General features: G+C 45.4%; 1 protein-coding gene across 1 annotated transcript; it reads left to right on the top strand.

Annotated features, from left to right (window-relative positions):
* Positions 1 to 1,616: 1,616 nt before the first annotated feature.
* LOC131258963 (acetylcholinesterase) lies at positions 1,617 to 15,456 on the top strand. The gene is made up of 8 exons (XM_058260367.1): positions 1,617 to 1,652; positions 8,862 to 9,180; positions 11,031 to 11,171; positions 11,265 to 11,802; positions 11,871 to 12,068; positions 13,524 to 14,231; positions 14,293 to 14,465; positions 14,566 to 15,456. Exons 2-8 carry the CDS (start codon positions 8,880 to 8,882, stop codon positions 14,688 to 14,690), a joined length of 2,184 nt encoding a protein of 727 aa, XP_058116350.1. The 5' UTR covers positions 1,617 to 1,652; positions 8,862 to 8,879; the 3' UTR covers positions 14,691 to 15,456.
* The last annotated feature ends 552 nt before the right edge of the window (positions 15,457 to 16,008 follow it).

The following is a 16,008-nucleotide window of genomic DNA, read 5'->3' as shown; positions in this document are numbered from 1 at the left end:
CTCAGTGCTCTGGCATAGTTTTAGATTTCAAGTCTATTAAAATTACTCCTCTGCTCATAGGAATGGGATTTAGAGAATAATTAAGTCAACGAAATCGTCGATCAAACCGAACAAAATTCAGCTCACCGTGAATATCAATAGACTAACAAAATTCAATTTAACTTTATTCCCTTTTCAAACACCTTTCCCCCTTATCAAATACCAATCTTTCAACGATGTGATGGACGTGACTACCGAACGAGTCAACTTTTTTCCATTCATTAGCTCGTTGCATCGAGAACTGATCTTATCCTATGGTTTTTTTTCCTGCCAACCTTCCGATAGATGGACATACGTCGTTCCATACAGAACAGAAATTCAATTTTGTGTAATGAAACGCTCATCCATTGGCTCGTAATTAGTTGATGAGAGCCTTGACGCTTTGTTTGTTTTCATCAGCAAAACTGACTTCACTGTTTGCAACATCCCGTATCCCGTTTACAGGCGGTTCGAATCTGAGCACGCACCGTGTTTCGACCCCCCATTTCCGGCCGTCAATCAGCTAAAATGTTTGAGTTGCTCATCAGTGAGCTGAAAGAGAATTTTCCTGTACCGTGCACTTTTCTATTTGTATTCTTGGAGTGCAGGCTCAAACATCGAATGCATGGATCAATTATTTATTAGTAACGGGATTAAAAAATCATCACTTTGTAAAGTAAACAACATTTGTCTAATCAAGATCAATGAAGCTATAAATAGTCACCAACAACTGGAATACAATTATTTACTTATGTTTTATAAATGCTTACAGTTTAAAACATTATTGTTCGATAGAATTTTTAAGATTGTAAAACTTAACAATCAGTTGATTTTATATCTAACCAAAGGAGATGATATTAAAAATAAAAACTAAAATACTTACAACACAATGCAATGAAGGAAATGATTGTTCAAAATGTGTCCATTGATATACCAACATTAATGAAATGATGTATTGAATCATTTCAATTGTAAATATTATTGTTTTATGATAGTCAAGATAAAGAAGATGATAAGATAAATAATACGTAAAAAGTTTTAAAATATTTGTGCAAAAATTGGTCAAGTGAACACTAAAAGGGCTTAAAATCTTAAGTGTATGTTTTCTAAACCTACATATTTTCATTCACCATTTTTATCGTACAAAAAATTATTGTTAGGGCACTCACGATTCTTTTTGTTCATTTTTGATCTCTGTTTTCAAATCGTTTGCTACTTTAAATACGCCATTCAACCGTACAGCGTAGCGCCATTTGCTGATAGCGGCACGTAGTATGGCATACATATTCAGCTGCCCCTAACTAGACCCATCCGCCTGGTCTATCGATGCTGCCACTGTGGATGTGAACGAGATCATCATCCGAGCGCACGAAGCACGAACAGCTCAGCCCGAAGATTCGCTTATCCCTCGCTCGGCAGTCGAATCTGTCAACCGGTCCGGTGCGGAGCTGTCAAGCAAGTCGATCCGCTCGGAGTGCTGCTGCGTGTCGGACGCTATATTAATCGCGGACCGTGGTGATAATCGGCCAAGTGCAGTTCGGTTCAGTTAAAAGTGTTTCAGTTCAGTTTATTACTTGTAATCAAACGGCCACCAGATCGAATCGACCCTCGGTATCCGTCAAGGCAGTACACAGGTTTGTCGCGTTTCGTGGCCCCATAAGCCAAGTGGTTATTCAACCAAAAACAATCGAAATTATGACCTTCGCATCCGGCGTGCGGTGTGAATCGGTGTGCTTGTGTTGGTGATAAGTATTGTTATCGGATGCTGGCCACCGATGGGTGGGGTGTCGCTTTAGGTGTAGGCCCGGGGTCGGTTGAAACCGAACGCGAACTTAAATTCCCACACAGCTCACCTATTGGCTGAACACTGCCTGCGCCGAGCGAAAAAAGCCGCTATGTTTTAGCTCGTAAATCATAATCTAATATGCACAGCTTAAGCGAAAGAATTCGTTCCTACCGCGTTGTTACGAGCAGTTGCCATGAGTTGATTGCCCGAGTGTGTTGGATAGAAAATTTAATTCAAGCATTATTTTGAGTCAATTCCAGTTTTTTTCCTCTCTTAAGAAATGTAAGCATTTTGGTAATGGTTAACAAAACCTGTTATCTACAATATAGGAGCCAGAAAATAAAATAAAAGATACCGGTTCAGCGTCACCCTTCTCCAGCGTTTGTACTCAGACAAACCAAACATTCACCACCGTGCCCATCATTTTCGGCCTGTGTTGCTCTTCCCACCTTGAGCAAAGATAAATAATTGCCACCATCACCGAAACCACCTTGGCCACCAGAAACCAAAACAAATCACCTACCACGGCCCGAGGCTGTTGACTGCTGCCAATTTCGCAACCGGAACCGCGATGAGCCTTCGAGCGGACTGAAAACGTTGGGCAAACCGTAAGATCAATATTTGTTACCATTACAATCGGCGTTGGTCCGGATGCGATTGCTCCACTTTCAGGCCGCACGGGCTGTACAAACAGCTACTGAGACCAGCTGGGGCCAGAGGATGGGAATCCATCCCCAACGAGGCGAGACTTACTCAACACCGTGCACGGTCGATAATGTGTACGGCCAAAGTCAAACAACGAGCAAGTGCAACGTTATCTTGGGATGATTAACACATCAACTCATGTGGAGGTTTAGTCACAGAACAACCAACTTGATGGTTGCAAACCAATGGTCATCGGTGGACGGACAAAAAGGATAATATGCTCGGAGGGAATGTTTGAAGTGATGAATATAGGGACGAATTACGACGGAATATAAGTTTGGGAGGGAAAAAACATACAGGAATGCGTAAAAATTCTTAACAGAAATACTACGACTTTTGGATGGGTATTATTCTTGTTTCAAACTTTTGGGGACATAGAAGATAACGAATGGTATTGGCTATTGCTATAGAATCTAGTAATATAAACAAAACCAGAAGATCCCTAGTTTCACAACACCCAGAAGGACACAGACAAGTTCACATTAAAACAGATAATTTAGTTAGTATATTTCACAACATACACAAGCAATTGAGACGTTCGGTATATGTTCTGGAAGAAGGTTGCACGTAAGGAAGACCATCGCAGTTTATTTCGCCCATATCATGTTCAACAGCTGCATTCATATCCCATGACTTTGCATCGAGAAGCACTTTCGACTCCTAAGGATATTGTTAGACTATAATATTTGCGACGCCCTGGGTCACAATTGGAACACTGTTATCCAGAATTCTCCCACACAATGCAAGTATATTTGTTAACACTTTTCTAGCTAACTTTCAATGCAATGGTGGAGCAGAAAATAGCTTTGTAGCGATCATGGTTCACATTCTCTACTATGTCCATCAGCTTCGTTGGCAAGCAGGGCGTACCGTGATTGATGCCAATTTTTGTTCAGCTCAATAGCCACAACTTTTTCGAACAACCATCGGAGAAAATCAGTTGCCATGGTTTTTCCTCTGCGATTGAACCTCCGTAGCTACAAGTGACAGCTTACGGGTGAGCTCGTTTCTCAATACCATATCATTCACATGCATAGGCAAACAAGCACCAAAGCCTTCCACGCTATAGATAGAGGAAAACCAAACCCCTTCCAGCACCAAAATGTCCCACAAAAGCGACCCGGATCGGTGTGCTTCCGTTGTAACCGAAGCACACTGGTCGGCTTTTGCCAGTGAGCTCACTGGCACTGGAATCCCGTCGCCTCCAAAGGTCTGGCGAACGGTGAAAGCGACAAACCATTAAACATGGTGGAACGTGAGATGAAAAACAAAAGTCCAAAAACTCCACTGCATCCCGAGGCTAGGGCACAGGGGGAAGGCGTGAAAGGAACCGCGGGAACAAGCGCTAATCGGGCTCCCATCATTATGCATTAATAAATAACTGCCCACTTTGGTGGAATAATCTGCTGCTTGGCGCTTCGTTAAACTAATTAAATGGCAGTTGAGTGGCAGTGTGGGATGGCCCGCTTTTGATCCTGCGACCGAGCTGACGACATAAGTAGCGGCAGAGCAGCATCAACAGCAGCCTGTCCCGAACAAAACCGAACACCAACAAAAAAAAAATACACATTGGGAACGGGAAAATGGAGATCAGGGAAATAGTGGGCGGCAGAGGCGTGGGACGGCACACATCCTACGGACAATAATGGATGGTTCAATAATCACTTGTATTCGCTCAACATGCTCATCGTGCAGAACGTAATCGGATTTGGCGGGCCGCACACAACGCCTGCCATTGCATTATCCTGTTTTCGTCACGATTATGCGCACGACGGTGATTAAATGATTTGCCGTGATTTAATTTCGTGGAATCAATTATTATTTTTACTCGTGGGTTGAGCGTCCCTTTAGCTGAATCTTCCACGCTCTACCTGCTATCGAAGAATGGAAAGTGTTTTGTAATGTAATACCCCTGTTTGGCAGAGAATCTGTTGTGCTACAAATTAAAAGAACGGAATATAAATATCAACACAGTTAGCTTTCATCCGGTGATTCATGAATTTCCTTTTTTTTAATCGGCTTATAACATTTTACCCATAGTCCACCGTTCGAGCAAATTCATTATTTATGCCAATGGGGACTTATTTCGCCGTCTCAAAGGCGATGAAGTATTGCCACGAACGGCCAAGAAGATGGCCCGGCTAGAAACGGCAAAAGCCGATCCCGGTCAGGCCGGGCACACGGAACCTGGAACGCTACCGATTGTCCGACGACGGGCGAGGATAAAGCTATTTTCTGCAAATTCAGCAATTCCACCCCGAGACACTAGGACGCCCTAGGACTGGTAACAAGTATCGCGTGGGAAAAAGGAGAGGCGGTGGGGGGTAGTGATGGAGGCGCCCGGTGCCGCACGGCGTCACGCAAATGGTGATGCTATTTTTATCTATTAGAAGCATGAATTATGGATGAAAAATGCTGATAATCTTGTGATGCTGCTGCTGGCCGGTGACGCTGAGGCGCTCCGTATCTTCGGCCGGCCGGTTGTGGGCCACGCTGGGACACAGCGCTGGTGGATGAAATATTTATCAGCTCTTCTAATTGAGTGTCAGAGAGTGATTCCTCCGGCCGTCTCCTCCCTGCCCGACGGAACGCAAGCACTACCCCAGAGGGACTCATTTCCAGGGAACGCGGTCGGGCGGGACGTTTGATTCGGGCCGGACAGGGTTTCACAGAACGGGCTTTGATCCGGGGCCCCTGACGAGGTTACCGGTTGACGTCACGATGTTTTACCCGTGTGCCAAGGCATAACGTATCCTTCGCGTATTCCTTCCTCACGAAGACGAGTGGGTTAAGTTTTCCGATTTCAATTAGACATGACATTTGTTTCCACGTTTCCTGCGTGCGATACCTGATGCCCACGACTCGGATCAGTCAACCGGTTAACGTTGTACGGTTCGACGAAGGTTTCCCGGTTTTAGTCCGTTTACACATTAAAGCTACCCCTCTTCAAGCTGATCTGATTCCGTACAGCAGCCTGCCGGAAATGATTTTGAAGTTTTTCTTTGTTCGAACGCGTTGAGTGAGTTAGCTTTTTACATTCATGAATATGAAATAACCTCATACCCTTTCTCTACCGCTTGAGCTATTTTAACTAGAGAATTATGGAACAGCTCATGGTAGTTGAATACTAAGCATGTATTGCTATGCAAGAAATGCAAGCAAACACCACACAGTTTTAAGAATCGTGCTAGCTCGATTATTGTTTTATTCCAAACTGCCCTCTCATCCATGTTTGAAAAAGCACGCTTACATTCTGACCAACTGTTAATTTCATTCTGGATATAGACAAGTTTCAAAATAATCTGGCTGTATGTTATAACGTAATTTATGACATTTTATTTTAATTGAATTCACAATTTACTAGAGAATTTAATTACGGAACAAAATTTCCCAGTTTTTGTTTTCTTTCTCTTGTCTAAGGTACGAGTATGAATAAAACTGGTAATATTGTCAAGATAGAATTCTTGATGTAATTCAGTGCAATTATAGCTTGTATAAACTTGCTGTTTTTCACTCCAAAATATTGAAAATTGAATACACTTCACAGATGTTAACCAGCTTAAAAACTTCTTTTATTCTTTGACAAATCCTCATTGATGAAAGTGCACAGCTTTTAATATAAAACATTAATCCCGATCTCTCTTCAAAACTAATAGAAACGATGATGTCTTTCGATTAAGTTGAAAAACATTATTTCCTTCTTCGTTTTACATTCTGAAACAGCCTACCCTTTTACCTATGGGCGAAGAAAATGGGGCGGAAAATCATGGCCACCCTGATAAGCTACCTTTAACGAGAAACGCTACGTTCCCGCCACTTGTTCCTCCCTCTTGGCACGCACCTTTCCCTTACGATGGAAATGAAAGCATCATAAAAAATTGATGAAATGGATGTTGCATTGCGAGCGGGCGTTAATTAAATAAACTTTTCCCTTTTCCGGCTTCCCCTTTCGAAACGGAGGAACGTTCTGTGCCACGTAGAGGGCCTTTTCGGTTGTGCGACCGTTACCGTTACCGAGCCAGGGGCCCGTTAAGGTAGAAGTTAAGGGCAAGATCTCCGGTACACCTTTTGGATTAGGAAGAGAACGACATTTTGTCGTTCCTTGTGTTTGCTTTTTTAGTTCATCATGGATAGCCTCCAAGCTGACGTGCTAAGGGGTTGAAGCCATGAGAAAGAGCTCCAATTTTCCATTACGGAAATCCCCTCTGGACCGAGCAGCGACCGTCGGAACCGAAGCTAACCGGGACGATTTTCCTCCCACCGGAAATTGTACGATATGATATCGAATGTCACAGGATTTCGCGAAAACCAAGCGAATCTAGCGTTCTCCGATTCGGGAAGGAAGCGGTGACACCAGTTTGCCTCTGCCCAGGAACAGGGAAAAGGGCCGTAATTTTGCCAGCGGGTCCGCTTCACTTCCGGTGTCCGATGCCAGGGCAAACAGGAAAACTTTAATAAGATTTTAATTAAAGGAAAACAAAAACTGAACAAACGGCAGGACCGATACGTTCGGGACGGTTTTCCTTCGGAAAGCGTAGAAAAGCGACTCCTAAGGAGCGGCCGGAAACACGTCGTGCCAGTAAGTAACTCGTCCGTCCGTCCGTTCGGGTACCGGGTGGGAAAATCGCAAACGCTATTCCCCAACATTATTGATATTATTTCCACCCCTTTTTCCGCATCGAATCGTAAAGTCAGCAGGCAAAGTTATGGTCAATAAATTAGCGCCACCCTTTCCTTTCCGGAGGCCGTGGACCGTTTTGTCGCGTGCGATAACTCAAAAGCCTTGCGTCGAATTCCGGATGACGCTGCCCCTGCCGCTCCGTCGGTCGATGTGATTATGCAGCGGCACGACAGTTTTGCGATGATGGGTTTTGCCCATTTTCCGTTTCGGGGTGGAAGGCGAGCAAAAGGAGGCAGCTGACGCCACAAAAACCAATCAGGAACGTATTTCGGTTGATTGGGACAAACTGGCGTGCTGGAAAATTACGATACCAATTGAAAACAAAGTGCCACCTAGCAAGCGACAGCACTCAAGAACCGGAAAAGGGAAAAGGTTTTGTTCTTTGTTTATGACCATGACTTTGTAGCAAAGAATCAACTTGAATTTGTTGAATATTTTCAAACGTTAAATAGGCATGCAGAATCTGGTTACTGGGATGTTTGTGTATTACAATATTGTGTGGGTTTTATATTGTTTGTTTGCGATTTTGTATAATTTTCGCTCTATTCGTATTTGTTTTCAAATACCCTTTACAAATATAATTGAAATTTTTGTACGACGTTTTCCACATTCTTCTCCGAATAAATCGCATATTCTGTTACACATGAGAGAGTGTGGTACTATATCAAATTGGTACAAAATAAGGCGCTTTTATGGTTAAATCTCAAATACTATCATAGTTTAGATAAAACCTACCGTATGTAATAAACTAAAGTACACATTCTGTTGGTTTTTCGTTTTTGTTTTCGAACTTTGTTTGCCCACTTAAACAAAAACAATATTAAGTGGTATATACATTTGTTATGTTGATATTTGGTAAGAAAAGATAAATATGCAAATATAATCCATGTTCATTAAAAGCAATTTTAGAATAGTTTTTTTCAATTTTAATTATTTGCTTTAGCAAATTTTCTTCATACGATCTATAAACATCTCTGTCTCTCTGAAACAGTATTAAAATTGATCAAACTTTCTGAAAAATAGATCGCAGGAGCCATCTATGGACAATCAACTGTAAAACATGTCTACGTATTTTATGCCACTGCGTCAAAAGGGGAAAGAACTAGTAAAGGAAATATGCCTTGTCCAGGGTGAACAGTTTAATGGGTTACAGTTTACACGACATCAAATAGTTGCTCGAGTAAATTAAACATTCCGCAATCATCCCATTTTTCCGGCATCCACACAATGAAGTCGGTGGGTCTGAGTTTCTCTGCAGCGCAAAAACGTAACCGAAACTCACCCGAACGGTTCGAAACCGGGGAGGAAATCAAGGTCTAATCCGGCTTTGTAATTATTATCATCAGCATCACCGTCGTCGTCGTCCTTGTCGTGGTGGCACAATCGCGCCGATTCGATTCCATTTCCGCCGCGGAACGCACGATTGACTATGAATATTAAAATTCCAGCATCATCCGTTGCGGCGTCTCCGGATTGCGGGTTGGCATTCGGCGAAGAAAATCAGTGAAATCAAAAGCCCCCTACCGGAAGCTGAAGGCACGCGTTCCGCCAACGTGGAAAATCGTATTTTTCAACTCGCAGCCCAACCATCGGCTCGGAAAAAATCCGTCGTCCTAATCTACAGACGTCTAATTTTCATCCTCGGTTTGTTGCTTTCTCTTTCCGTTGCAGATCTCTCCACCGGGCGCGATGGAGATCCGAGGGCTCCTGATGGGCAGGCTGCGGTTAGGTGGCCGCCGGGTGGCGCCTCTGCTGAGTCTGTGCACCCTCGCCCTGCTCGCCCCATCCCTGCTGGTGCCGGTGGTCCACGGACGGCACCACGAGCTCAACAATGGCGCCGGCTCGCTCGGATCGCATCAGCTGTCGGCGGCCGGAGGCGTTGGCGGCGTGGGCCTGTCCTCGTCCCAGCCCGCCGACTCGATCTCGGCTGCCGCCGGCGCGGGGGCCGAGGAGGACGTGGGCCGGATTGCTGCCCTCAGCAAAGACGCAGGTCGGTTGGATGGGGCCCGCAATCTTCCGGCACGTGCGGGAACGGCTCTTGCCCCCCTTTCTCTTTTACTCTGTTTCTGCTCCACATCTTTCCTTTCGTCACTCTTGTACGCCGGAGAGAGAGAGAGTCCTGTCCACTAACCCTAGAGTTTCCATAAATTTCCTCATCTGCTTCTTCTTACCCTCTCTACATCTTTCCCTCTTTCTCTCTCTCTCTTCTTTTGATTCCACTCTATAAGTGTGATTTTTTTGCACTCCAGTTTTTCGTATTACTGTGACTTTGTTTGTTTTTTTTGCTACCAACAAAAAATAAATGTACCTTATTGAGTTCTAATTTTAATTCAATGTGGTTTCCTCGTAGCAGTATTTAGCGGTAGAACATTCTTAGCCCTTATGCAGTTAGTTTTTGTTTGCAAAAAAAACCTTGGCAATCGAAGCTATATTCAAAAAATTCTCAATTGGTTCCATTTTAGTATTATGTTCAATATTTCATTTCATTGATTTTTACTGCGCATAAAACGAAACAATTGGTTTCTGTGCTTTATTTTACCTATTTTCCGTTTGTTGATTTTATTGTCCTATTTTGTACGATTCCCTTTGCTTTTCGATATTACGTTTGCATGAACGACAGGAAATCAAAATATTGATAACGACAATCGCAGGCGAGCGTAATAACTTTATGTGGCAAATGTCTAAAAGACTCAACGACGATAGGAAAGTAAACGTTAATGAACTAAAGTTGAATCCAGTTTTGAAATATTTAGTCGTAGCCATTCAAGTAAAACACACTTATTAAAAATGTTAATCAAACCTAACTCAAGTTGTTCTTTGTAAAAATATGCTCAGAATAAACACTCGTAAATTAAGTCAATCGGTAATGTTGTTGGACCGAATTAAAATTCCTCACCAAACACTTTTGAGTTGCAAAGAAAAAAACAGTTTACCAAAGTCGAAAAAAAATCCTACCTTCACATACCTTCATAACGATGCCCATACGATTCAATGGTAAGACCTCCTTACACATTTCATTAAGTCAATCTTTAGCCGAGCACTAGAGCACCCTAAAGTAAAATGAATGCACTTGCACTGCACAAATACCGGCACCAGTTAATGTGAACACTAATGGCACCCCAAGCGCACCAAGCATACACAAATGCACCATTTTATGCTGCTGTAAATGTTGTTAACGAATATACAACCTGTTTCCACCGTTTACAAATTTCAACCGGGAGCAGATGGTTCAAAGAGTTTTTACACGTCTCTTTTTCTCTTCGTATTTTTTTCCATTTCTCGTCGTGTTACATTACATTACATTCTCCGCTACTGAACCAGACGGTGCGTGAGTGTGTGTGTGTGTGTGTGTGTGTTTATGTGTGTGGTTGTGTGTGATAAGGGCGACGATCAGCTGTGAGGATCATATGAAAAACAAGAAGCAATTTGCATTGTAACTACTAACTTAACCAATTGAATATTAAAAAGTATTGAAAATTGCTTAAAACTGAAGGAAACTAACTAAGGCGTTGTATTTACTATTGACACTTTAGGTTTGCAACCACGAATTTGATATTTTATTGAATAACAGAATCGAAACAGTTTGCTCTTAAAATAAAATGGCTACCGAAGACGTCGCCATGTTCGTCCTTACAGTCGCGTTATGTCGGCATGACTACCACTACACTACACCACTTCCACCACCACCACCACCACCACCACCACTACCACCACCATCACCACCGCCGCCGCCGCCGCCAAAAATGAATGCGCATTGTTGCGATAGATTGAATTTCCTTGGTTGTCGTTGTTTGTTGGTTTTTTGACATGTTTGTGTGTATTGTGGTTCCAATTTTTCAGATGCATTTTTTACACCATATATAGGTCACGGTGAGTCCGTACGAATTATAGATCCCGAGCTGGGCACGCTCGAGCGCGAGCATGTCCACGGTGGAGCGACACCGCGTCGGCGCGGTCTAACGAGACGTGAGTCCAACTCAGGTGAGTGAAGACCTCCACGGTGCGGTTGACTTCTGGAAGATGTCCAGCTCACGGTTTTTTTTTTCCCCCGGTTCAACCCTCTCGTCCGGCCAGATGCCAACGATAACGATCCGCTGGTGGTGAACACCGACAAGGGTCGCATCCGCGGGTTTACCGCCGAGGCACCGAGCGGCAAGAAGGTGGACGTGTGGCTCGGCATCCCGTACGCGCAACCGCCGGTCGGACCGCTGCGCTTCCGGCATCCGCGCCCGGCCGAGAAGTGGACCGGCGTGCTGAACACGACGACCCCGCCGAACAGCTGCGTGCAGATCGTGGACACCGTGTTCGGCGACTTTCCCGGTGCGACCATGTGGAACCCCAACACGCCGCTCTCCGAGGACTGCCTGTACATCAACGTGGTGGCCCCGCGGCCCCGCCCGAAGAATGCGGCCGTCATGCTGTGGATCTTCGGCGGCGGCTTCTACTCCGGCACGGCCACGCTCGACGTCTACGACCACCGGGCGCTGGCGTCCGAGGAGAACGTGATCGTCGTCTCGCTGCAGTATCGCGTCGCTAGCTTGGGCTTCCTCTTTCTCGGCACACCGGAAGCGCCCGGCAATGCGGGACTCTTCGATCAGAACCTCGCCCTACGGTAGGCATCGGCGGGGGGCGGGGAAACTGCAACGACCATCACTCAATGATCATTCTTCCTTTCGACAGATGGGTCCGGGACAACATTCACAAGTTCGGTGGTGATCCCGCACGGGTGACACTGTTCGGCGAAAGTGCTGGTGCCGTGTCCGTGTCGCTGCATCTACTGTCCGCACTGTCGCGGGACCTTTTCCAGCGGGCCATCCTGCAGAGTGGTTCCCCGACGGCACCCTGGGCGCTTGTGTCTCGCGAGGAAGCAACTCTCCGGTAAGTCCCATACTTCTTAATTTCTGCATTGATGTCTTATTACCAGCGCTAGCTTAGATTTGGGATTATTAACCACATCGCAGATTTGTTACTGCTCGTACAACTTTTAGAAAACCTTTAGAAAGTCGAAGACATACGACCCTAACAAAACAAAATCGAGTACGAAGTGGCATAAAAGCAAAATATAAAAGTGAAAAGCTATGGCGTGGTAAATTTATGATCATTTTTCATGTAAAGATTTTTTTCTGTTGATTGGACCTCCAGAGATACTGGGCGTCTCCATCGTGAAAAGTGACAGCTTGTATACTGCGACTATATGAACGCTCTTGCAGTCTTTCCAGAGGCGGATTGAGTATTCTAGAGACCCCAAGCAGCTACAAGTTGTAGGTCCCAAAAACATACATTACACTCAACATTCAACTTTATATTTCCAAATTTCAAGTACTTTGCAATCCCAACCCAACTAGAGACCCCAAGCAGCTACAAGTTGTAGGTCCCAAAAACATACATTACACTCAACATTCAACTTTATATTTCCAAATTTCAAGTACTTTGCAATCTCAAATTTTCCTCAATATCATTCTAAGGTTTAAATTCCAAAAGTCTTATTTTCAAAACCATATTTCATGTGAAACCAGCTTTGCGAACTTCCCAGGAGAATCATTTTTCACGAATAGTATTTTCTATGAACAAAATTGACGAGTAAGCTGATTGTTTTTAAATCTAATTAGTTGAGTATTGAGTCTCTTAAAAACTGAAAAAAATCTTTTGAGTGAAAACTTCGAAAAGAAAAGGTGCAAAGCATTAGAACTATGTTTGGGAATGAGCAAGGCAATACTTTTGCTACTCCATGTCCATTATCCTAAAACTGTTCTGAGAATTTTCCCCTGCTGCTTTCCTTCCTGCTCAATTTCAGTTGTGGATCGGTTGATGTTGAAGAAAAAAACACATTTAGCATAATAAAATAAAAGTTTTTTTCTAATCGCGATACGCCATTCGTGGGTGAAAATCGCCGGTTAGAAAATCGGTCCATGAGCGCCGAGGTTCAACACCTCGACGACGGGCGTTCGAATCCCAACCGAGACCGGACCCTGTACGAGAGGACTGACCATCCACGTACACATAGGGTAAAAGTCTCGTAACGGACAGGCATGACCAACAAAAGGTGTTTTATGCCAAGAAGAAGGGTGACGAATATCGCACGATCGATACGATATGTCTCTGCAAACAAACTGATGTAACTGATAGCAAGGTACATATGCTATTTCTTATCCTCTTGCCACTCAACATGCTCTAAAATGGTTATGAAGTATCCTGGATGAAAAAGATACCTCAAACATCTATCATTCAAATAAGACTGGAACTTTGATCTTGTTCTTCGGAAGGGCTTTATTTTATTTTCTTGCGTATTACATTGCGTCTATTAAAGCTAATACTCCCTACATTCCCTTGTAGAGCCATACGGTTGGCGGAAGCGGTTGGATGCCCGCACGATGCGAGCAAGCTGAGCGAAGCGGTCGAGTGTCTGCGCGGTAAGGACCCGCACGTGCTGGTCAACAACGAGTGGGGCACGCTCGGTATCTGCGAGTTCCCGTTCGTGCCGGTAGTGGACGGTGCGTTCCTGGACGAGACGCCGCAGCGGTCGCTCGCGAGCGGGCGCTTCAAGAAGACGGACATCCTCACCGGCAGCAACACGGAGGAGGGCTACTACTTCATCATCTACTACCTGACCGAGCTGCTGCGCAAGGAGGAGGGCGTGACCGTGTCGCGCGAGGAGTTCCTCCAGGCGGTCCGCGAGCTCAACCCGTACGTCAACGGGGCCGCCCGGCAGGCGATCGTGTTCGAGTACACCGACTGGACCGAGCCGGACAACCCGAACAGCAACCGGGACGCGCTGGACAAGATGGTCGGCGACTACCACTTCACGTGCAACGTCAACGAGTTCGCCCAGCGGTACGCCGAGGAGGGCAACAACGTCTACATGTACCTGTACACGCACCGGAGCAAAGGCAACCCGTGGCCGCGCTGGACCGGCGTCATGCACGGCGACGAGATCAACTACGTGTTCGGGGAGCCGCTCAATCCCACCCTCGGCTACACCGACGACGAGAAGGACTTCAGCCGGAAGATCATGCGATACTGGTCCAACTTCGCCAAGACAGGGTACGTGGCGGAGCAGTTACCGATCGGGGTCCGGGACTGACGATGATCGCTCTCTTTTCAGCAATCCCAATCCCAGCCAGCTCAGCACCGACTACCCCGAATGGCCCAAGCATACCGCCCACGGACGGCACTATCTGGAGCTCGGGCTCAACACGTCCTTCGTCGGGCGGGGCCCCCGGTTGAGGCAGTGTGCCTTCTGGAAGAAGTATCTACCCCAGCTAGTTGCAGCTACCTGTAAGTCGTGACCTTCTTCTCATTGTACTCATTTAATGCTTGGGAAAGGTTGGCTTTCGGGAACTGCTTTACTAACCCAAAACCCATCCGTTTTCCGCAGCTAACCTACAAGTGGCAACACCACCAAGTGCACCGTGCGAAAGTAGCGCCTTCCTCTACCGACCTGATCTGATCGTGCTGATAGTGTCGCTGCTTTCCGCTGCCGCATTCACCTACACACAATAATTAATTACCCTCGGCCGAACCCATCGGACGGCCCGGTTCGTTTTTAAGCTTTAAGATAGTGAGGAACAAATTTTTCCCATACATCCTCCCTTTCTCCTCCCTCCCCTACACGCAATGCGCCCTTCTCCCACCCATCGGCTCTACTGAAACAGAATAAAAAGTAAAACATTTCCTCGTGCTGGCTAGGCAGAGAGGTTTGGGAACGGGGATAACAAACCTAACAGAACAACATACCAATTCAAAACCAAAAACAAAATGGCAGAATGGGGGATAAATCAACCAGAGGGGGAAACAATTCACTGCACAATGCAACTAACAAAATGATGGACGGCAGAATAACAACATTCTTATGGTAAATTTGATTAGTAGGTGAGAAAGAATTGTTGACCAGCTAGCTACTAACAGGAACGTCAAACTCCTCCAGTGGCCAACGTTCACCAGTGGTGCGTTAGTCTAAACGGGCTACTTTCTGTCACTTAACATCGAGATCTGATATCTCTCCCAAAAGAGGATTTGGCCAAACGACCTACTAACCGGCGGAACAACGTGTAACCATTGGTCCGCTAATGCGGATGTCATTTTGTTTTCGAAATAACCAACGCTGATAATGGGCGGTTTTTTCTAGACGTCGACCCACTGTGCACGGCCGGAGCAGAGACCAACGTGACGTGCCACAACATGTGCAGCGATCGGGAAGGATCGACCGGTGTGGGAGGCTTCACGGAAAAACGCACAGCACAGTGCAAAACTCGCAAAGGCCGCGAGTCACCGGAGTGCTCCGAGAATATCGGACAAGCGGTTGAAATGAAGAAAAATAAAACCAGAAAACCATGAGATCACAAACACACCAACAGACAGGCAGACAGGAAGACTTGTCCCAAATTGTCGCATCCTTTCGAAAACATTTACAATGACCTAACAGTGCCACCGTACCGGGGAGATTTCCCAAACGGTTGATCGATTTGAAACTCTAAACCCAACCGCGGGCATAACGGTCCTATCTGCAATGCGCTGGAGGTTCCTTTGGTGGAGGAACTCTCACTTCGAAATGGTAAGATCGCTCTAGGCACTCCCAACGTAAGACGACCCCACAAGTACTATCAACAATCAACTAGTTGTAACTTCTAAACTTTTAGGGCATTAGAAAGATTGTTAGCGAGGGAGAGCGAGCACGGAACCGGTGCTGCATGAACGGAATCCTTTTTCGGTGGGGCATAGGTTATTTTTTACTTGAAACGTTCACCAACGAACGTGGCACATCCCGGCTACCCGTGGACAGACGGCGGAGCAGGGTTGGAGGTATGGAGGAAAATGTGTT

The sequence above is a fragment of the Anopheles coustani genome, chromosome 3, assembly GCF_943734705.1.
Source record: "Anopheles coustani chromosome 3, idAnoCousDA_361_x.2, whole genome shotgun sequence".
Lineage (NCBI taxonomy): Eukaryota > Metazoa > Arthropoda > Insecta > Diptera > Culicidae > Anopheles > Anopheles coustani.
The sequence above is the reverse complement of the archived record's forward strand: the minus strand, read 5'-3'. Positions and strand labels throughout refer to the sequence as shown.